This window comes from Aquarana catesbeiana, linkage group LG06 (genome assembly GCF_042186555.1).
Source record: "Aquarana catesbeiana isolate 2022-GZ linkage group LG06, ASM4218655v1, whole genome shotgun sequence".
In the NCBI taxonomy this organism is placed as follows: domain Eukaryota; kingdom Metazoa; phylum Chordata; class Amphibia; order Anura; family Ranidae; genus Aquarana; species Aquarana catesbeiana.
This window is the reverse complement of record NC_133329.1, coordinates 251,019,336-251,042,391: the sequence shown is the minus strand read 5'-3', so window position 1 is coordinate 251,042,391 and position 23,056 is coordinate 251,019,336. Positions and strand designations below refer to the sequence as shown.

Genomic DNA, 23,056 nt, shown 5'->3' with positions numbered 1-23,056 from the left:
AGGACATCCAAGTAACTATGTAGGTGTATGTTCCTTGTTTTTGATAAAGACTATAACAACCAATAAGACCCTGAAAACACACAGGGTGATGCTTGAAAGCCCAAATGGTAGACAAGCGATCTGGAGATGGTCTTGACCTACAAGGAACTGAAGGAACTTGCAGAAGTACTCCTAAAATGTGCACATGAAAGTAAGCATCTTTAGATCTATTGGAAACAAGCCAGTCACCTGGTTGGACCCCGTATGAATCGGGGACAATGTCTCCATCTTGAACTTCTCCTTTTGCTGAAAATTGTCTTAGGTGCGCAAGGTCCAAAACCGGCCTCCGCAAGCTGTTCCTCTTCATGTGACCATAAAGAGGGGCGAGTACATGCCCTGAAATCTCTCGCATTCTGAGACTTGCACAGCAGAACTTTGCGACACACCAGTGACTTTATGTAAAACAGGAGTATATGCTTCTTTTACCTCAGAGTGAGGCAAAATCTGTGGAAATGAATCCGAGATGAGGACTTCTGATGGGCCGTGCATGTCCTGAAATGACCACTTTGATGTTCCAATAGTCTGACGCCCAAACTCATTAGCTTCTTGGATACCTGAGGTCAAGCTTTTAGCATACTTCTGAGGGGATATCTGGCTTCTTCACCAGCTTTCGGTTCCAGCCCTGAGGCAGGACCCCGACTTGCCAACTGTGGCCTGGGTTATGGTGCTATCAAGCTTGCCAAAAGATGAAGCTCCCTCAAAGGGATGTTGCACTACCCCTGTTAGAGGCAGGATCAGCAAGCCCCAGCCATAGCACTCACTTTGCTGTAACTGACAAGAGCATAACCCGTGCCACTATGCGGATGATGTCATTGGAGCCTCACCATGGAAACTGACTCCGGCTCCAGAACTACAGAGTTTAAAATACTCTTGAACACTGTCCACATTCTCCATCCACATTTTCATCGCTTTAAACATGGCCACAAGAGCCCAGGCCAACTTTAAGCCCATTCACTGCATCTTCCAAGGAAGAGCAACATTCTTGCTTGCCTCACCAAGGCCTCAACTAGAGAGGAAGGCTTTAGATGCTTCACATCTTTATCTCTGAATGGATAGAACTTGGCCATCTTGCTCAGAAGGAAGGTATATCTTGCAACCTTGCTCCACTCATCCAAAATGATGTCCCTTAGTTCCATTAGGAATGGGAGATTAGAATGCTCTCTCTAGAGATGCTTAAAGAACTTCCTCTTGCTTTCAGGAGACTCTACAGGTTCTATTCATGTAAATGACCCCATAATTTCCTTGACCAAAGGCGTTACAAGGGCAAAGTGACTCATTTCCCTCTGCCTCACTGTCTGAGGTCTTCACAGATGGATGGCTTGGTTGGGATAGTTCCAGTTCATCCTGGTTGTTCTGGCTATTGGACTTTGCCTGTGGCTTGTATCCCACTTTTTAAGGGATTCTTGCAACACACACCTCACCAGAGATTCCATTTGCTGGAAATCACAATCCCCTTTTCCAACTGCCTGGGTTTAGCATAGCTCACACAGAGACTTGCCCTCTGACCCCTGAGTCCTGCATCCCCAGCAGGCTCCCTCCTTGGAGTGGCTGACATGGCAGTGGGTGTGGTGCGTAAATGAGGATTCAGAGCTTCTGCTATGAAGGCTGGACCTTTAAGGGTGACCTATGAAGACTACATCTGAAAAAATGTTGTGACCTAATGAGGTCTTTATCATCTTGTGCTGTTTATTGTTAATCCTACCTAGAAGGACTCACAAAAAGCAAAATGGGGTAGGAAGGAAAGGGTTAAAAACTAAGAGTGCCTAGGTCAGCAAGGAACTGGTTAAACAAACTCTCTCATACCTGCTTCAAAAGGGGGGCAGTGATGCATCCACAGGGTGAAACTGCACAGACAGACAACCCGCACAGGTGATAGAATCACACACAGGTAGCCCACAAGGATGTTAATGCAGAGCATATACCTGTGGTGATTGCACACAGCATTTTGGTGTCCTTTTATGAAAGTGCGGTAAAATACCGCTTTTCAGTTCTCAGGCATTCTCAGAGGAGATCGCTCTCCTCTGAGTGCCTGTTTATGAAAGTGTGTAGATCGCTTCTCATGTTGAGTTGAGGAGCGATCTACAAACGCCGGGAACTCCTGAGAACGGCTCCTCTCACTGTAATCTCGTGTGATGTAGCGGGATTACAGTATGAGGAACCATAAAATACAAAAGTTTAACACAAATCAGCACACATTATTCCCCAACATATTAATAAAATAATAAAGATAAATTCCCCCTACACAATATACATTAACCTAATTATAAAAAAAACATTGTTTTTATCAATATTTAAAGATCATACATGTCCCTATTTAAATGTGAATGGTGTATAGTAAATGAATGTAATGCACATATGTAATGCAGCTATACACCATTCATATAAATGCAAAATACATTTATAATCATTAAAAAAATAATTTTAATAAAGTATACAAGTATAAATATTTATTAATAAATTAAAATAAAATATATTTCATTATAGATAAACATAAAAATTGATAAACTGGTGCGATGCGAGAACACTGCGAATCCACTGCGGGTTCCCGCATCGCACCGACTCGCATGTCAGTTCACACTGCCATATGCGAATCGCTGGGGAGTGTCAATACATTGTTAAGGACACCCCCAGATCAGCTTGCATATCGCACTGCGAACTGACAGTTCGGACATGAATCGGATCGCATATGTGTGAACACACATGCGATCCGATTCTGGTCCGAACAGAAAAAAGGGTCCTGTGCGTGTTTGCACCGAATGCGGTGCGATATCAGCCATACTATCTGTACAGCTGATATCGCACCGCACAGACATCGCATGTAATGTGAATGGCAGTGTGCTGCAAATAACATGCGATGCCTGTGCGATGTCCGGCATCGCACAAGTGTGAACTGGGCCTAAAAGTTAACGCCCCCAAATCAGTTCGCATATCGCAGTGCGATCTGCAAACTCGGACAGTAATCGAATCGCATGGGTGTGAACACCCATGCAATCCGATTCTGCTGTGGACCAAAAAAAGGGTCCTGTAAGAGTTTGGTCCGAGGGCAATGCAAATTTAGCAATGCTATCTGTATGGCTGAAATCGCATCGCACAGAGATCGGATGTGATTTTGCACTGCGGTGCGAATCACATCCGATCTCGGACACCGCAGCAGTGGGAACTGGCCCTAAATCATATTGCATTTGCACCAAAATGGTACAGGACCCTTTATTTGGTCCGCACTGGAATCGGATCGCATGGGGGTGAACACCCCATGCGATCCGATTCCTGCACCATTACATAGTTCGCACTGCGATCTGTGAAATGATCTGGGGGTGTCATTAACTTTACATTGACACCCGCAGTGGTGCGCAGATGTCAATGTAGGTGCGATGTGAAAACCCGCACAGGAATCACGCTGGTTCACGCATCGCACAAGTGTGAACCCAGCCAGAGACGTGAACATCTAAAAAAAATATATATATATCTATATATATGTATCCATATATATATCTATATCTATATATATATATATATATATATATATATATATATATGTGTGTGTATATATATATATATATACACTATAAATTCCTTTCCTGCTCGTTTTGGGGTGTGTAATGGTGGGGAAGGTGTGCTCTGACTGTTTGGTGAAAGAAAGAAGTCAAAAGACTTCTTTCTTTCTCCAGAATATCAGCCAGTTTCAGGCTTCTCACTCAGATTCTCCACTTCTGAAATGGTGAATCAGAAAGTGAGAATTCTGTCACAGATCGCCAGTGAGGTGTGGAGATCGCACCTTCATAAACTGGCCGTTTCTGTGAATTCTCACTGTGCTGAGATAATCAGCGGAGAACATGTTCTCCGCTGATTATCTCAGTTTCATAAACTGGTAAAGCGCTGAGATCAGCGGTGAGACTCGGGATCGCCGCTGATCTCAGTTTCATAAAAGGACACCTTAGACCTATTTCACACCGGTGCGGGTTTCAGGTGCTTTAGAGCTGGACATAGCCTCTGCTAAGCGCCTGAAAACCTCCTCCCATTCATTCAAGCGTGACTTTTCACTTGTGGGACGTTCCGAAAAGTCCTGCAAGCAGCATCTTTGGGGCGGGTTGGGGGCGCTGTATTTAGCGTTCCCAAAGCGTCCTGCCCATTGGAATGAATGGGCAGCGCTTCCGAAGTGCCTGAAAAGCGCTTCAGAAACGCGGGAGTTTTTAACCCCTTTTTTGGGGTTAAAAGCGCCGCTTAAACAGCAGTAAAGCGCTGATAAAACTAGCAGTGCTTTTCCTGCGAACACAGCAGCGGCCCCAGTGTGAAAGGGACCTTGGGGAAACTGCTGCAAGCTGCCCACATAGAAATATAAAAGTATACATCAATGCACACGGCTTCCCCCACGACCATGCCTGGATCCAGAAGACGCTGCTGCATGGGTCCAGGGTGTTTATGGCCACCTGCTAATAGCTAGGCTCTTAGGCCATACTGCCGCTTTTCCTGCCATGGCACCACGTCCATGGCCCTTCTCCACCCTGCTAATAGCTGGGGACTACTGGGGACTACACACATCTTCCAAGGCACAGCTTGCCAAACAACCAGGCCTTGATTGTGGAAACTTAAGCCAAGGTAAAACTTCAACCATTCTGGTCCTTAGAAGGGGGACACAAGGAACGCAACCTCTGGCTCAGAGCAAAGATTTATGGGAGTGGAGGTGGAGTTAACCCATACGTATGCTGCCAAGGAGTCTGTCAGGAAATGCTAATTGTCTTAGCAGTACCATAAAAAAAATGTATCCTCCTCCTTCCTTCTCTTTTTTTTTTTTTTCCTGTTTGTGTCATGCCGGAACGCAAGCAAAAATGATGCATGTTCCTGCAGCACACAAAACGCACATCCTTTTTGAAGGCACACTACGATGCTATTAATTCTGAATGGTACCGCAATGCACCTTGTTACTGTGCATGGAAAAATCTCATGCCAAAACAATGAGGCTCCATACGTGAAATGCGCATGACAAGTCTTTCCTTACGTTTTCCAGTGATAACCATTCATATATGTTGCAGTGACTTCAAATTGCCTTATGCACTACTTTGGTCTGACTTTCATGCAACTTGAGGGCCATAGACTGCAATGTCTAGCCTCAAAAGTTGCATGAAAGTCATACCTGAATGTTATACAATGTAACAGTTGTAAAGTCATATCCAAGTCGCACCCATCCAAAATTGCATCAAAGTTGGCGGCGCAACTTTGGAGTGGTTCAAATGTGAATGGAGCAATGCAGGGTTTTTTTTTGTTTGGGTGTGGTGTGTGTGGGGTTTGTTTTTTTGGTTTTTTTTTTTTGTTTGTTTTTTAAGGTGCTCACCCTGCAAATTTTGTACCTAGAGCAGCCTATTGAAATAGATGTTTGCCCAAAAAAAAGGGCAAATACTGTCACACCTGCATCGGTATGAGATGAGCCCTTCTCATAAAAAATAGCCATTCCTGTGTGAGGGTGCCTAGACACTCCTGTGCCTGTAGCTGTATATCTGCTGTGTGAGAAATCCAAGGCACTGCTGCTTCTGATTGCCAGTCTTAGGAGCTTTAGTTATGTCACTACTGTACTGCTCACTATTCTCCTTACTGGAAGCTCTGTGAGGAAGCAAAGCATTGCCTCTACCAAGATGTCCTCCTCCAACCAGTTCAGAACAAAGCATAGTGTTGGGGAAAGGTCATCTTCAGGAAGACCGCATGCAAAGATGGTGGACTAGTTCTTGGCTGTATGGAGTAGGTTTACTAAAACTGGGGAGCGCAAAATCTGGTGCAGCTCTGCATAGAAACCGATTGGCTTCCAGGTTTTATTGTCAAAGCTAAATTAAAAAGCTTAAAAGCTGAAGTTGGAAGCTTATTGGCTACTATGCACAGCTGCACCAGATTTTGCACTCTCCAGTTTTTGTAAATCAACATCTATCTCTTTAACCACTTGCAGGCCGATGTACGCCCAAACTTTGTCGACGGATATCGTTGTTATGGCAGCAGCTAGCTGCCTTAACCCCAGTATCCTCGTTTTCATGAGGCGGTCGGCTTTCTGATAAAAGTGGTCCCTGCAGCGGATTCGCCGCAAGATCACTTTTATTGTGGCGGGAGAGGGGCCCTCCCGGTGCCCTCTGCCGCTTACCGGTAGCGGCGGAGGCGATCGCGTCCTGCTCAGTGCTGTGCCTGGAGACGAGTGAGGCTAAGATGGCGCCCACTCGTCTCCATGACACTGCTGGGTGGAAGTGACGTCAAAACCTCACTTCCGCCCACGCCTCGTAAAAGCATATTTTTTTCAATGTCATTTTTTTAAATGACTTTCTTTTTTTTTTTTTTTATTGCATTTTAGTGTAAATATGAGATCTGAGGTCTTTTTGACCCCAGATCTTATATTTAAGGGGTCCTGTCATGCTTTTTTCTATTACAAGGGATGTTTACATTCCTTGTAATAGGAATAAAAGTGACACAATTTTTTTTTTAAAAACAGTGTAAAAATAAATAAAATAATGTAAAATAAATAATAAAAATAGCAAAAAAATTTTAAACCCCCCCCCCCCCCCCCCCGTCCCGACGAGCTCGCGCGCAGAAGCGAACGCATACAAGAGTAGCACCCGCATATGAAAACGGTGGTCAAACCACACATGTGAGGTATCGCCGTGACCGGTAGAGCGAGAGCAATAATTCTAGCCCTAGACCTCCTCTGTAACGCAAAACATGCAACCTGTAGAATTTTTTAAACGCCGCCTATGGAGATTTTTGAGGGTAAAAGTTTGACGCCATTCCACGAGCGGGCGCAATTTTGAAGTGTGACATGTTGATTTACTTGGCGTAACATTATCTTTCACAATATAAAAGAAAATTGGGCTAACTTTACTGTTGTCTTATTTTTTTATTCAAAAGTGTGATTTTATTCCAAAAAAAAGTGTGCTTCTAAGACCGCTGCACAAATACGGTGCAAAAAAAAACGTATTGCAACGACCGCCATTTTATTCTCTAGGGTGTGAGAAAAAAAACATATATAATGTTTGGGGGTTCTAAGTAATTTTCTAGCAGAAAAACCTGTTTTAAACATGTAAACACCTAAAATCCAAAACGAGGCTGGTCCTTAAATGGTTAAAGTAGTATTCAACCCTCAGTTGTTTTTTTAGCGTAACCCGTTGAGCACAGTAAGATAAACCTTCCTAAGTAAACTATTTGTTAAATTTTTACCCCAGCACTTGCAGTTTACAACTTTTCAATGCTGTTGGCTCCTGCTCTCTGTGCTGCCTCCCTGAAGAATGATTAGTGCAGTCTGTTTGCTTGGAAGATGGAAAGGTTTTGGGGGGGGGGGGGGGGGATTAGAGGGAGGAGGAGCAGGGAAATGGTTTGCCATCCTAGGTTACAGGGTTGTCTTCCTATTGATGCACACAGTGTAGGGAGACAACTGTAGATTCTGCATGCAAGAGTGGGTTCATAGGACGCTACAAGAGACAGGAGCCTCTCTGAAACGGGAAATCTGGGGCAGCGGTCATGGCATCAGCTTAAGTCAGAAAATAGCCAAGGATTGAAAGATAAGGACGCTGCATATTCGGTAAGTGATTAAATCAGCTGCTGAAAGTGCTTTAAAACTGAGGGTTTAATATCACTGTAACTCTAGAGAATTGAATGCAATGCACTAGGAGATCAGCAAATTCTAGGATGCTGCAACCCCCATTTCTGACAACAGGTTTCTTTCAACAATCAAAAATCATTTAGGTCATGCATCCGCCTTAATAAAATGTATGTTTGATAAATACATAATTGCCCATATCTGCCTATCGTGTTTATGTATGTATTTATATGATTTCATGAGCTCTTATAAGAAACCATATTTTGCTGTCCTCAAATCGTGTCCTTTGACCTGGACTTCTGTTCCTTGTGTGGATTTGTCTTCTGCGACCTTTGGATTAAATTCTTTGTCTGCAGATTTGTGTTTACTGCTTCTAATTTAACTAATGAGTTACTTTGGGGTTTGTTTACTTGTAGTCATTTGTTAGTGTTTGGTAGGAAAAAACTAACACGTGAATTAAAAGTCAACAAGATTGACTGATGTAGGTGCTTCTTGCCTCAAGCGCAGCTTGTTCAATCTACAGCCTACAACACTTCAGCATTTTAACTAGTCTTTAAAGATCTCACTGTATATTCATGCATAACTTATAACAATGGCTTCAACAGTCGTACACATGTGGAAGAATTTGAAAAAAGTTATATGTTTGGACATCCTCTTCAGCTAATCAGATCTAAAGAAGATCTAGAAGTCACAGCATGCACTTTAATTTTATAACCACAGCATTGTAATGGTCAAAGGAATAAATACAAGGAGGACTTTTTTTATTTAGCACAACACAATTTCCTTATTATTCTGTTTTGTGAAAATATCTCAATAGAGTGGTGCAGCTGTATTTTTGATCACGTTTGTCACAAGCGCAGTTTATTTCTGTTTTGATAGCAGCAGGAGCCATTGGCTCCCGCTGCTGTCATTTAAATCCAATGACTCGGGGGGCGGGACCAAGTCCTGCTGTCTGTGTCGATGGAGGCAGCAGCAGGACTCGGGAGCGTGCCCGCACGAGTGCCTCCAGGGAAAGCGCTTCTCCATCGGGGCACTCGAGAAGAGGAGGAGCCAGGAGTGCCACAGAGGGACCCCAGAAGAGGAGGATAGGGGCCACTCTGTGCAAAACCCTTGCACAGAAGAGGTAAGTATTACATTTATTAAAAAAAAAACACACACCTGTCCACCTCAAAACACAAGGCAAATTCGCACCTCATACAGGACAAAAAAAATGGATCAAATTCGCCATACATCGTATCCCAGTAGTGTGAACCTAGGCTAAAGACTGGGCCCCAATGCTAGCTGACTGAAGAACTAAGGCTATAGTCTGCTCACTCAGCTACTTCACAAAATCTTTGCCTATTGCCCATAGTAAGAGGTACCTCTTTAGAGAGTCTTAAATGTCATTGCTGTCATTATAAAGTGTACTGTATATAGCCTACTGTTTACAGAGGAGTTATAGCAATATTGATTATCATTGCTGTCAGGGGCCTTGCTAGGGGGTGGCATTTGGGGCTATAGCCCCGAATCTGGGGCCAATAGCCCCGAGTCTCTGCAGGGGTCCCCAAAGGGGAGGGGAGGCTCTCTGGGGACCCTTATGTAAGTGGGGGGCTCTCTGGGGACCCTGAAGCAAGGGAGAGGCTCTCTGGGGACCCTGATTTTAAGGCAAAGGCTCTCTAAGGACCCAGATTTAAGAGGGAGGCTCTCTGGGGACCCTAATGTAAGGAGGGGCTCTCTGGGAACCCTGATGTAAATGTGGGGCCCTCTGGGTACCCTGATGAAAGGGGGAGGCTCTCTGAGGACTCTGATGTAAGGAGGAGGCTCTCTGGGGATCCTGATGTAAGGGGGGCTCTCTGCAGGCCCTGATGTAAGGGGGGAGTCTCTGGGGATATATACACAAACGTATATTACTGTATATACATGTGTATACCCACCCAAGTGTATGACTTTCTTTACTACGCTGCTATGGGCTCTAGCCCCAGATCTTTTGTAGACCTAGCAACGCCCCTGATTGCTGTTATGTTTTCTAATGTCATTACTTATTGCTAATTTTGTGGATTACCAGGTTTACTCTAATTCAACAGCATAGAACTCTATTCTGTGCAGCTACAGCATAGTGAACTCGTTGTCTAGTGATCGGTTATTGACCAATTCTATGTACACGTTTATGTGCATGCTGCTATTTACTGCAACCCTTGACAATATATTGGGGTCACTTACCACTAACAAGTCTGATGTTTGTTTTTTTATATTGAACCCTAGTTGTGTGCAGGGTATCTATATTTGTGCTCCCAGTAGCAGTTCAGTATCCATTTGCTCAACCTGGTGTGTTAGTGGGGCTGAGGCAGAAGAACAGAGAACCCGGTCTAGCAAGCGGCTCCTGCGGGGGGGTAGCACTATAATTGCATTTTTGTTTATTACTGCATTCAAATATATAACAACCTGAAAGTGTTTAATGTTTAGCGGTAAGGCAAAATGTGTATTCACTAAAAATACACAACAGTTTTACTTTAATGCCAGTACATTGGCTAACGAAAGGTCTGCATTCATGTAATGCCACTGGCTAAAACTAGAACAGCACCCTTGTGTTATCACTTATCAGTTATTACTGTTGGACAAAGGGGGTTGAGCCATTCTGACCATAATGTAGCCAGACACGCTTGCACAGGCAAAGGTTTCCTGTATTTGAAAGTGGCTTACTCTCATGTATTGTACAAAAAATAATTTCTTTTTATTCTGTATCTGCTTGATGAAAGATTTGCCTGGAACACATTTACATTGAGAGGGTTCCAATATATACGGGAGCTGTTAGTGACATATTTACTGTAGATCCTGCAGCATCTGACAGATTCACAGTGCAACTTTCCCTTTATCTCAATGGCTTTTTGCATGCCCTATGGCTATGCTTACATGCCATAAAAACTACTGTAAGTTTATAATTGTGAGCGAACTGTACATTTATTTTCTGTACATGTTGCTGTATTCCACTTTTTTCATTACCCCTTCCAAAAATGTTATGCTCACCTAGCAAAAATTGTTATCTTTAACTATTGTGTTACAACAAGGTATTCATAATCACTTAGATTGCACATTTGTTACTGCAAGATCATTAGGGTACTTGAAAACCAGTTGCATTCTGTGTGGTGTAATGTTAATTTCTTAAATTATTTGTAATTCTTCATGAAATGGTGGAGTTTCCAAATAGTAATTATCTCTTTTATGTATTTTTCAGGGCCAAGATGAATGTGGGTGTTGCACACAGCGAGGTGAACCCAAATACTAGGGTTATGAATAGTCGTGGAATGTGGTTAACGTATGCCCTGGGAGTGGGAATGCTACACATAGTGCTGCTAAGCATTCCTTTCTTCAGTGTCCCTGTTGCATGGACTTTGACCAATGTCATTCACAATCTGGTAAGTCTCTGGTGTCTATGTTCAGTACTAAATAAAATGTGGAACCGTGATTTGACCCACAGGTGTAGCAACATACTTTCTTTCTCGAACATCACGGGACACAGAGCCACAGTAATTACTGATGGGTTATATAGGTATCACTGGTGATTGGACACTGGCACACCCTATCAGGAAGTTCAACCCCCTATATAATCCCTCCCCCTTGCAGGGATACCTCAGTTTTTACGCCAGTGTCTTAGGTGATGGACGTGTAAAGATGTCCTGTGCTGAGCTCCAAAGGGAATATCCTAAGATCCTATACTGGGGCAAGCCAGGCGAACCGGATCCATTCAAAGTGTCTTTTCATGGGCGAATTGAATGGTACCCGGGCCTTGTGTCCGAAGAAACGAGGTTTTACCCGTAATGCTTCTCTTTTTAGAGAGCTGGACCCCGCAGATCAGAAAATGGCTTTAAACTTCCTAATTACTGGCGAGGTGCTTTACGGTCCCAGAACTGTTGGATCCCCCTATTCGTAGGGGGCCCCAGTCTCTGACGGTTTTTTCAAACGGAGCCCACCGTGAGAGGTGAAGATTGGGTCTGTGTAAACAGCACCCTGCGGCTGGATAAGGTAAGAGGAGATTCCACAGAATTTTTGAGTTCTAGTGGCTTTTCTCCTTTAAGGTAAATGCATGCTATGCCTATTGTGACCACCGGGGGCTGCCAAGAGCACAAACCTGCACATGCTGACTGTCTGTCTCAGGTGTTTTCATCGCTGATTATGTCCCAGCGTCTCAAGCAGGCTGCAAACAGGTAAGATGGAAAGGGGGATTTCTCATGTTTGAATGTTCCCCCCAGGCTAGAGAGGGGCTACAGGGGTCTAGAAAGTGGTTATACCACCCGGGCTCTGCGGCCTAATGGCCACCATCTCTGAAGATAGCCGTTCAGGCAGATCTTGTTACCAGCCCCCCCCCATCCCCAGCCTTTCTCCAGAAGCATGACAGGAGAGTCGGCAGCGCGGGAAGCGCTCGTTTTTTTCAAAACTCGAGGGGGGGCGGTAGAGGAGCCTTCTGAGCCTTCTGAGAGACACAGAGCTGACGGTCGCATGTAAGGTGGGACACAGGCATTCTCCTAGGCAGCATTTACTGAAGTAACGCCAGACTGAGCATTGGGTAGCAAGGCTTTTAGCCAGACTACATCGCTCAGCGGGCAGTGTTCATTTGTATACCTCACACCTTGTTGCTTTGCACTATGGGTAGAAGAGGTTCAAGCACCCCAGGAACCAGAGACACTAGGGGATCTCGTTCAGGTTCTGAGGGCCCCCTGTCGGCAGCATCCTCCCCCCCTAAAGATGGGCCAGGGACGGCTAGCCAGGGAGAGCCATCGGGGTCAGGGGCTACACCTGCTTCTGGCACTTCAGCCCCTGTATATATTACACAAGAGGTTTTTTCCTCAACCATTAATGGTCTAGAGGAAAGATTAATGGCCGTGATTACGTCTTCACTCAGTGGAAGAAAACGCACTAGGCTTTCCTCTGTTCCCCAAGACCCTCAGACAGAGGAGCTCTGGGATAAAGGAGATGAATCCCTTTCAGAGGTTCAGGATGGGACGGATGATTCCTCTTCGGAGGAATCAGGTGGAGAGGGACCCTCTGCGACTTCCCAAGAGGAGAAATTCTTAGTGCAGATCCTCACTGGATTGGTCCGCTCCACATTTAAGTTGCCCATACCTGAAACTGCTAAAGAATCCTCTTCTGCTTTGGGGTCACTGAAACCTTTCCAAGCAGCACATGCTTTTCCTGTTCATACTTTACTTGAAAAGCTCATTTATTCTGAGTGGGATCACCCAGACAAACGTTTTTTTCCGCCGAGAAAGTTTTCAACACTTTATCCGATGGAAGAAAAGTTTATTAAAATGTGGGGAATACCGGCTATTGATGCCGCCATTTCCTCCGTAAATAATAGCCTGACAATGCTCAGATGCTCAGGGATCCTGTAGATAAAAGGATGGAATCCCTATTGAAGGATGTTTTCTCCTTAACCGGATCAGTGGCCCAACCTGCAGTAGCAGCGATTGGAGTCTGTCAATACTTAAGAGACCATGTTAAGCAGGTCATCAAAGTGTTACCTGAACAGCAGGCCCAGGGGTTTGCTAACCTTCCAGCGGCCTTATGCTTTGTGGTTGATGCCATTAGAGATTCTATCGTGCAAACCTCCTGTCTTTCACTGGGGTTGGTGCATATACGTAGAATCCTATGGTTGAAAAATTGGTCAGCCGAAGCACCATGTAAGAAGCTACTGGCTGGGTGTCCATTTCGTGGTGCAAGGTTGTTTGGAGAGGACTTGGATAACTATATCAAGAGAATCTCTTGTGGGAAAAGCGCTCTCTTACCTGTCAAGAAGAAGAGTAAGCGTCCCTCTTTCAAACGGACTCTTTCCCCAGCGCCGGGGGCTTCAGCCTCCAGGCAGTCTCGACGGCCGCCTCCATCGGGGTCCAGAGACAAGAGTCAACCCCAGGGACAAAAGAAGTCCTGGGGAAAGAAGCCTACTAGGCAAAACACTAAGACCTCTGCATGAGGGGGCGCCCCCGCTCACTCGAGTGGGGGGAAGACTGCGACAGTTCTCAGAGCTCTGGCAGGAGGACTTCCAGTACAGATGGGTAATCTCCACAGTAACCTTAGGGTACAAGCTGGAGTTTCAGGAATTCCCCTCTCCTCGGTTCCTCAGATCAAATGTTCCCAGAGACCCAGAGAAGAAGCAGTCGCTCCTTCTAGCGTTAGAGCGACTTTTGTCACAGGAGGTCATTATGATAGTTCCCACAAAGGACCAGGGATTGGGCTTCTATTCCAACCTTTTTACGCTCCAAAAGCCAAATGGGGATGTCAGGCCCATTCTGGACTTAAGGGATCTGAACCGATTCCTAAGGATTCAATCCTTCCGCATGGAATCAATTCGAACAGTAGTTCCCACCCTGCAGGGAGGAGAATTTCTGGCATCAATAGACATCAGAGATGCATATCTGCATGTGCCCATTTTTCCTGCTCATCAGAAGTTTCTGCGCTTCGAGGTAGGAGGGCGCCATTTCCAGTTTGTGGCTCTGCCTTTCGGGATAGCCACTGCACCTCGAGTGTTCACAAAGATCTTGGCTCCTCCTCTGGCCAGATTAAGGGCTCAGGGTATAGCTGTCATAGCATACCTAGACGACCTGCTCTTGATAGACCGGTCGGTAGCCTCTTTGAATGGAAACTTGAGGACCACGGTCAGGTATCTAGAACACCTAGGTTGGATCCTCAACTTAGAAATGTCTTTCCTAAAACCAGTAAGAAGACTGGAGTATTTAGGTCTGATTATAGATACAAGCCAGGAGAAAATATTTCTACCCCAGGCAAAGATCACTGCTTTGAGAGAGCTGATTCTGACAGTAAGGACCAAGAAGGGTCCCTCAGTCCGCCTTTGTATGAGGCTACTAGGGAAGATGGTGTCTTCATTCGAAGCAGTTCCCTATGCTCAGTTTCACTCAAGAATGCTGCAACACAGTATTCTGTCGACCTGGAACAAGAAGGTTCAGGCATTAGACTTTCCGATGCACCTGTCGCATGCAGTGCGTCAGAGCCTCAATTGGTGGCTCATACCCGAAAACCTGCAGAAGGGGAAATCCTTTCTACCGGTTACCTGGACGGTGGTAACAACAGATGCCAGTCTGTCAGGTTGGGGAGCAGTTCTGGAACAGGCTGCGGTCCAAGGGGTATGGTCCAAGACAGAGAGGACCTTACCCATCAACATTCTGGAGATCCGGGCGATACATCTAGCTCTAAAGGCCTGGACTATCAGGCTACAGGGTTGTCCGGTCAGGATCCAGTCTGACAATGCCACAGCAGTGGCTTATGTCAATCATCAGGGAGGCACCCGGAGCCGAGCTGCTCAAAAAGAGGTGAACCAGATCTTAGTCTGGGCAGAGATGCATGTGCCATGCATATCGGCAGTTTTCATCCCGGGAATAGAGAATTGGCAGGCGGACTATCTAAGTCGCCAGCAGTTACTTCCAGGGGAATGGTCTCTGCATCCCGACGTCTTTTGGGCCATATGCCAAAGATGGGGGGTTCCAGATGTAAATTTGACGTTTTGGCTATTGAGACCCACGTTCTGAAGAGTCGTGGGCTCTCAGGTCCTGTCATATCTACCTTGATTAATGCAAGGAAGCCAGCTTCCAGGATGATTTATCATAGAGTCTGGAAGGCTTATATAACCTGGTGTGAATCCAGAGGTTGGCATCCCAGGAAATACGTCATAGGTAGAATCCTTGATTTTCTACAGATGGGATTAGAGATGAAGCTGGCCTTGAGTACCATCAAGGGCCAGGTCTCTGCTTTATCAGTATTATTTCAGCGGCCACTTGCTTCGCATTCTTTGGTCCAAAACTTTATGCAGGGGGTGATGCGTCTTAATCCTCCGGTTAAAGCGCCCCTAAACCCCTGGGACTTGAATTTGGTCCTGGCTGTGTTACAGAAACAGCCTTTTGAACCAATAAGTCAGATTCCTTTGGTCTTGTTGACAAGGAAATTAATTTTTCTGGTGGCCATCTCTTCTGCTAGAAGAGTATCAGAATTAGCAGCTCTTTCCTGTACGGAGCCTTATTTGATTATACACAAGGATAGAGTGGTACTACGCCCTCATCCTAGTTTTTTACCGAAGGTGGTTTCTGATTTTCATTTAAACCAAGACATTGTTCTACCTTCCTTTTTTCCAGATCCCTGTTCTCCGGAAGAGAGATCTCTACATTAGTTGGATGTAGTAAGAGCAGTTAAGGCCTATCAAGGGGCAACTGCTTAGATCCGCAAGACGGATGTTTTGTTTGTGCTGCCAGAGGGTCCCAATAGAGGACAGGCAGCGTCAAAAGCTACCATTTCTAAATGGATTCGACAGTTGATCATTCAAGCTTACGGTTTGAAACAGAAGATTCCTCCGTTTCAGATCAGGGCACATTCCACAAAGGCTATTGGTGCTTCTTGGGCAGTGCATCACCAGGCCTCTATGGCTCAAATCTGCAAGGCCGCAACCTGGTCTTCAGTTCATACATTCACCAGATTCTATCAGGTGGATGTGAGAAGGCATGAGGATATCGCCTTTGGGCGTAGTGTGCTGCAGGCAGCGGTACAGGGTCCTCAGGTCTGATTGCACCCTACTTGGTCGTGGTTCCCCCCCCTCAGGTAGCATTGCTCTGGGACATCCCATCAGTAATTACTGTGGCTCTGTGTCCCGTGATGTTCGAGAAAGAAAATAGGATTTTTTAAAACGGCTTACCTGTAAAATCCTTTTCTTTCGAAGGACATCACGGGACACAGAGGTCCCGCCCCTCTTCTAATACACTATATTGCTTGGCTACAAAACTGAGGTATCCCTGCAAGGGGGAGGGATTATATAGGGGGTTGAACTTCCTGATAGGGTGTGCCAGTGTCCAATCACCAGTGATACCTATATAACCCATCAGTAATTACTGTGGCTCTGTGTCCCGTGATGTCCTTCGAAAGAAAAGGATTTTACAGGTAAGCTGTTTTAAAAAATCCTCTTTTTTACTGGATATAATGCTAAACATGGGTCCAGTTCATGAAAAACATACGTTTTAAAGAATACCTTTTAGCCAATACATTTTGTTTTAGTTTCAGATATGAATAGTTAGAACCCCTGTCAGGGTTTTTCTTTTTTTTTTTCGGGAGTGGGGGTAGTTGGTGCCTGTGTCCCATAATGAAGATTACTGTTCACTTCATGTCCTGAAGATACATTAATGGGTAATTGGTAGCTGTTCCCATGACAGCGATGGAATTTTAAATTGCTTTCTGTCCCAATGATGGATGGCCTCCTTAACCATTCGAGAGGAATGACGGGGCAGAGCAAAATGTTGACCTTCTAGCTTTTTTTAGGTTTTGAAATTCCTCAAACCCTTTCAGAAGAAAGCTAAAATTGTGTGTGGGTACCTGGAGAAGAATGCCACTATATGTAGTATTTTTTGAATAGGTTTGCTTTAAAGGGGTTATAAACGCTTTGTTTTTTTTCGCCTTAATGCATCCTATGCAATCCAATCCAATGACCCGGGGGGGCGGGGCTGAGTCTGGCATTCTGTGTTTATGGACACAAATGCTGGACTCGGGAGCTCGCCCGCAAGGTAACCCCCAGGGAGAACACTTTTCATAGGGGGTTTACCATACGAGGAGGAGCCGCGAGCGCCTTTGGGGGACCCCAGAAGACGATGATCGGGGCCACACTGTGCAAAATGTACTGCACAGTGGAGGTAAGTATGATGGTTTTTTTTTTTTTTTTTTTTTTTTTTTTTTTTTTTAAAAAGAGGGTTTACAACCCCTTTAACATGTATTTTTCTGCTATGTAGAGTGAGGGGGAAAAAAGTATTTGATCCCCTGCTGATTTTGTAGGTTTGCCCACTGACAAAGTAATGATCAGTCTTTAAATTTTAATGGTAGGTTTGTTTTAACAGTAAGACAGAACAACAACAACAAAAAAATCCAGGAAAACGCATTTCAAAAAAGTTATAAATTGATTTGCATTTTAATTAGTGAAATAAGTATTTGACCTCTTCGCAAAACATGACTTAGCACTTGATGGCAAAACCCTTGTTGGCAATCAGAGGTAGTTTCTTGTAGTGGCCACCAGGTTTGCACACATCCCAGGAGGGATTTTGTCCCACTCCTCTTTGCAGATTCTCTCCAAGTCAGTAAGGTTTTGAGGCTGACATTTGCTAACTTGAACCTTCAGCCCCCTCCACATATTTTCTATGGGAATGAGGTCTGGAGACTGGCTAGGCTCCTTCTTGAGCTATTCCTTTGTTGCCTTGGCTGTGTGTTTTTGGGTCATTGTCATTGCTGGAATACCCATCCAGGACCCATTTTTCATGCCCTGGCTGAAGGAAGGAGGTTCTCACCCAAGATTTGACGGTACATGGCTCCATCCATCGTCCCTTTGATTTGGTGAAGTTGTCCTGTCCCCTTAGCAGAAAAACACCCTCGAAGCATAATGTTTCCACCTCCATGTTTGAGGATGGGGATGGTGTTTCTGGGGTCATAGGCAGCATTCCTCCTCCTCCAAACACGGCGCGTTGAGTTGATGTAAAAAAACTACATGTGCTTTCTTGAGCAGGGGGACTTTGCAGGCACTGCAGGATTTCAGTCCTTCAGGGCGTAGTGTGTTACCAATTGTTTTCTTGGTGACTATGGTCCCAGCTGCTTTGAGATCATTGACAAGAGTCTTCCGTGTAGTTCTGGGCTGATTCCTCACCGTTCTCATGATCATTGAAACTCCACGAGCCGAGATCTTGCATGGAGCCCCAGACCGAGGGCGATTGACAGTTATTTTGTGTTTCTTCCATTTGCAACTATTGTCACCCTCTCACCAAGCTGCTTGGTGATGGTCTTGTAGCCCATTCCAGCCTTCTGTAGGTCTACAATCTTGTTCCTGACATCCTTGAACCACTCTTTGGCCTTAGCCATGGTGGAAAGATTGGAATCTGATTAATTGCTTCTGTGGACAGGTGTCTTTTATACAGGTAACATGCTGAGATTAGGAGGACTCTCTTTAAGAGTCCTCCTAATCTCAGCTTGTTACCTGTATAGAAGACACCTGGGAGCCAGAAATCTTGCTGATTGATAGGGCAACAAAAAATTATTTCACTCATTAACCCCCCCTAGTGGTATTCCCGAGTCTGGCTCGGGGTGGATTTTCAATACCAAAAGTGGTATCCCCGAGCCAGACTCGGGATCGCATCGCAGGATCCTTATGGAGGTTACTTACCTTGTCCCCTGGATCCTGCGATGTCTCCCCGCTGTGATCGGCGAGCCGCCGTGTCTCGCTCAATTCACAGTGCCGAGCTCCGTTCCCTGCGAGCGTTGCGACGCACGAGGATGGAGTCCGGCACCAAATTCAAAAAGTAAAACACACAGTATAGATACAGTATACTGTAATCTTACAGATTACAGCACTGTATCAAATAATTACACATCCCCTTTGTCCCTAGTGGTTTGTTCAGTGTCCTGCATGCAATTTTATAGTATAAAAACTGTTCTTTCTGCCTGGAAACTGGAGATTGTCCATAGCAACCAAAACTGTCCCTTTACATCAAAAGTGGCTTTAGACCAGCTAGAAAACAGCGATGATAAATTAGAACACTTGCAGAATTGAGTGATAGTGATTTGTGGGGTGATCCGTCATCAAACACTAAACGTAACGAAAGGGACAATTCTGCAACTGAGCAAATTTCAGTGTTTTTGATTACATTATTGAATAATTTGTATTATTATTATTATTGTGTATAATTATTTATAATTATTTATTATATTATAATTTTTTATTTCGTTTTTCAAACTTTATCATACCCGGGATGTCTACTAGACTCTGGTTTGGACAGATTTAAGTGAATTATTCCTAAGAATTACAGGCCTATAATATAAAATGCCAAATTTCTGTGCAAAATAATGGTACCGCTTTCAGCACCTAAAATCAGGAATAATCATACCGCCAGGGAGGTTAAAATACAAATCTATTTTTAACTTTTTTGAAATGTGTTTTTCTGGATTTTTTTTTTTTTTGTTCTGTCTCTCGCTATTAAAATAAACCTACCATTAAAATTATAGACTGATCATTTTTGTCAGTGGGCAAACATACAAAATCAGCAGGGGATCAAATACTTTTTTCCCTCACTGTATGTAATTTTGTTTACATTTGATTCTGATTGATTTGATATCTGGATAATTTTAAACTGAGCATACAGTTAAAATAGAACTAAAGTCAAAGCTTTTTTCATTTTGGATAGCGAAAGGGAGGATTATAAACCTTGTAAGGTTTATTTTTGCCATCTGTATCCCATTGGGGAAATTTCACCTCATGTCCTATCCTAAAGAGGAAGTGAGAAATGTCCTATAAAGTGAGGGAATTCCTGCTTGTCATCAGAACTAGTGTCCCCTTCAGAAGACGTTCCCAAGAATCCTGTTTTGAGGACAACCCAAAATTAGGGATTTTTTTTTTTTCTTTCATTTTCAGTGATGATGATAAAGAGGACAAACCGGGTGAATCTCTCCCTAACAGTGGCACAGATGGCAATAAATACCTGACAAGTGTTCGACTCCCTCTATACTCTATGCAAAGCAAAAATGTTGCCTTTAGCTATACTTTAAAAATGAACTATAATCAGAGGTCAACTCTGCTGCATATTACTTCGAAAATCCAAACGGAGAGGTGGCTGCAAATGTGAAGGTGACCCTAAATCCAGCCATAGACAGAGCAAATTTTGCTCCTGCAACCATGGGTTGAAGGAAAGAGTCACCCAATTTCCCCCGTATAAACAGTCAGCGTTGACAGGGTATTCCCTCCTGCCGAGCCATTGTGTTCTCCCGGGGAGGAGTGGCGGGGTAAGGCATCTGTGCCAGGAGAACACAGTGATTATTGCTAGTGGCTATAACAGCCCCTTGCAATAATCACGTGTAAAATCCAGCAGGCTGGTTGTACCCAGCTTGAGCGATTGATCAATTTGAGTTAATTTAGTCTGCCTATACTGTTCCTGCTGAACTGGCCGAGATTAAAAAAGTCAATGACTGACTTTACTGATCTACTTCCCTGTTGGTCACATTAAGCAACCAGTTAATGCAAATTGATGGGTGGGCTGAAAGTGGTATTTTTTTTTTTTGAGCATAAATACCTTTTTTTACACTTAATTTTATCTCGGCATTTCTAACAAGGATTCTGTTTTCACTGTAAACCTATAGATATCTACTAGAATGAGAATTAATTAGTGTGGTAGAAGGGTATGGCGCTGTTCCTTTACCTGATTAATAGTTCCCTACCTGTATGTTTATATATTCCTAAGTTTAAACAAGACGTACAGGTATCAATGGTGGTATCCTTAAAAGATATATATATATGAAAATATATATAAAATAATAATGGTGATGTCAAACTCCATACATAGTGTTGCTTGTTTATATTTCAAATGGCACTTGGTGAACGTGCATAAGGTCAGATTGAGGGGAAGGGAAACCAAAAACAAAAAAGGGGGGGGGAGGGGAAGAAGGGGGGGGGGGGAGGGGAGAGTGGGGGTGAAAAGGGGAAGAGAGGGGGAAAGGGAGGGTGTGGGAGGTCACACGGTGGTGAAAGGAACTGAAAAGTATCCAAAAATCACTCTTAATAAAGTGCAAGCGTGCTATCAAGTTCAAAAAAGTCCTTATTGTGTAATAAACGTTCTGTCAGATTCGTTTAGGTCCTTATTTGTGCAATATCTTAGTGCATATCTTGTGCAATATCTTAGTGCATGTGATGTTTGTGGTTATAATCCTTCGGTTGTTTGAGAATCCGTGCTCTAAAAGTGCAGCCACTCACCAGATCACTTCACCCCTGCGGGGTATCAGGCAGTTACAGTTTTGCGCCACTGTACGGCAATCTCTGGCAAACTCAGGATCGTGGTGTGTCATATGAAAAGAGAGAAGGAGTGTCCATAGTGTAAAATCATTTTGTAAAAAGGTTTATTTAAACAAGTGGAGAGGTACTCACAATTTCACAGTATGAATCAAGCAAAGTAGAAAACAGTCACGGTTAACCTTCAGCTGTTGTAGGTAAGTAATGTTGGGAAGCACAGATTAGGCCATGCCCTACGCGTTTCGTCGTCAGGACGTCTACGGGAGCGTGACCTGTGCTGTGTCTTCCCATCTTTATATAGCGTGCGGTGTCCCCTTGTTGATTTTTTGATTGGCATCCATTTTGCCTGTGATTCCGCGGACCGGAAGTTCGTCCGCGGCCATTTTGCCTATGTTATGCAGACCGAAGTCTGACTTCCTGTGAATGTAGCGGTGTCTAATTACCTTATGTTTCTAAGGGGCGATTTGTTTTTGGTTATTGTGTGGCCATTTTGCCTGGGATCCTTGCAGACAGAAGACAATGTTAAATGTCTCTGTGTGCATATCCTCCGAAAACTGGCGGCCATTATACCTATGGTTTTTTGGACAAAGGAGACCATAAAGTTATTTCTCTTGTAACTGATTTACCTTAGTTTCACTTTTGAGCTTATCCTAGTCCAAATTTACTGTTTAAAATTCGGGTATACTGTATTGGGTGTTCCGCATGTTATAATTAGGTGAAAGGTTTTTTTAAAAACATAGCTACCAGCTTTCCCATATCATAATAAAATCAGAATATTTGTAATAAAATCCAAATATTTAAAAACACCGGCATATATGCCTCTTTCAATGAACCAACTGCAGCGCAATAAAATATACATACATCATCTAGAATAGCAATTCAAAAAATTAAAATAAAAATTAAAAAAAAATATATATATATAAAATATGTATAAACTATATATACCGCATATATAAAATGTCGCCTTTGCGCGTATTTTTATGTGTTAATCTGGGAAGAGGGAGGGAGAATTATTTTTATTTTAGTAAGGAACTTATTATGTCATGGTCATGTGCATATATGTCAACTGTTGGACTGTCTATATCTGTTCACTATGTATCCATATGTTGTTGCTATTATAAGTTGCTAATTCTATAGTGCACAGGGGAGAGGGGTATTGAATATCTGTGCTGTGTCCCTTTGGGTAAATATTTCTTATTTGTATAAGTATGGACCTATATCAGAACAAAAAATTTTTTTTTAAAAATGAAAAAATTTTTTTTAAAAAATATTAAAAATTTAAAAATATATATTGGAAGGAGAAATTGAGGAATAGAAGGTTTTATCTGGTTAGAAGGTACGTATTCCCTATATTGTAAACCTATAAGTCCATGTTGTAAGTATATGTTTGAAGGAGGTATCTAGAAACCTATGTTATACAATTCATGCATATATATGTACATGATTTGAGTATGTGCTCACGGAGTCCTATTTAAGGGGTAATGTGGGACCATTAGGCTCTTCTATTGTATACGGATATTTATCATTAGAAATTCATTAGTACATTTTTCATCATTTATCAGTGAAGATTTATTGGTACAGTTTTCACTAGTTTAGAGAGAAGAAACCTGATTTGGTGTTAGTATTGTTTCCGTTATGTTGGAGTGTTGTTTTTGTACTTCTAGTGTTATTTAAGG

At 43.6% G+C, this 23,056-nt stretch overlaps 1 protein-coding gene across 3 annotated transcripts in view; it reads left to right on the top strand.

Annotated features, from left to right (window-relative positions):
* ORMDL1 (ORMDL sphingolipid biosynthesis regulator 1) overlaps positions 1–23,056 on the top strand; it is an 85,740-nt gene that overhangs the window by 49,784 nt on the left and 12,900 nt on the right. For 2 of the 3 annotated variants that reach the window (XM_073633187.1, XM_073633186.1), the window contains one exon: positions 10,815–10,995. In XM_073633187.1, the coding sequence (XP_073489288.1) occupies positions 10,822–10,995 (174 nt within the window). In that variant the 5' untranslated portion in view covers positions 10,815–10,821. Of the gene's footprint in view, positions 1–7,388; positions 7,586–10,814; positions 10,996–23,056 lie in introns of those variants that run through there. The other variant, XM_073633188.1, reaches the window with a different exon arrangement.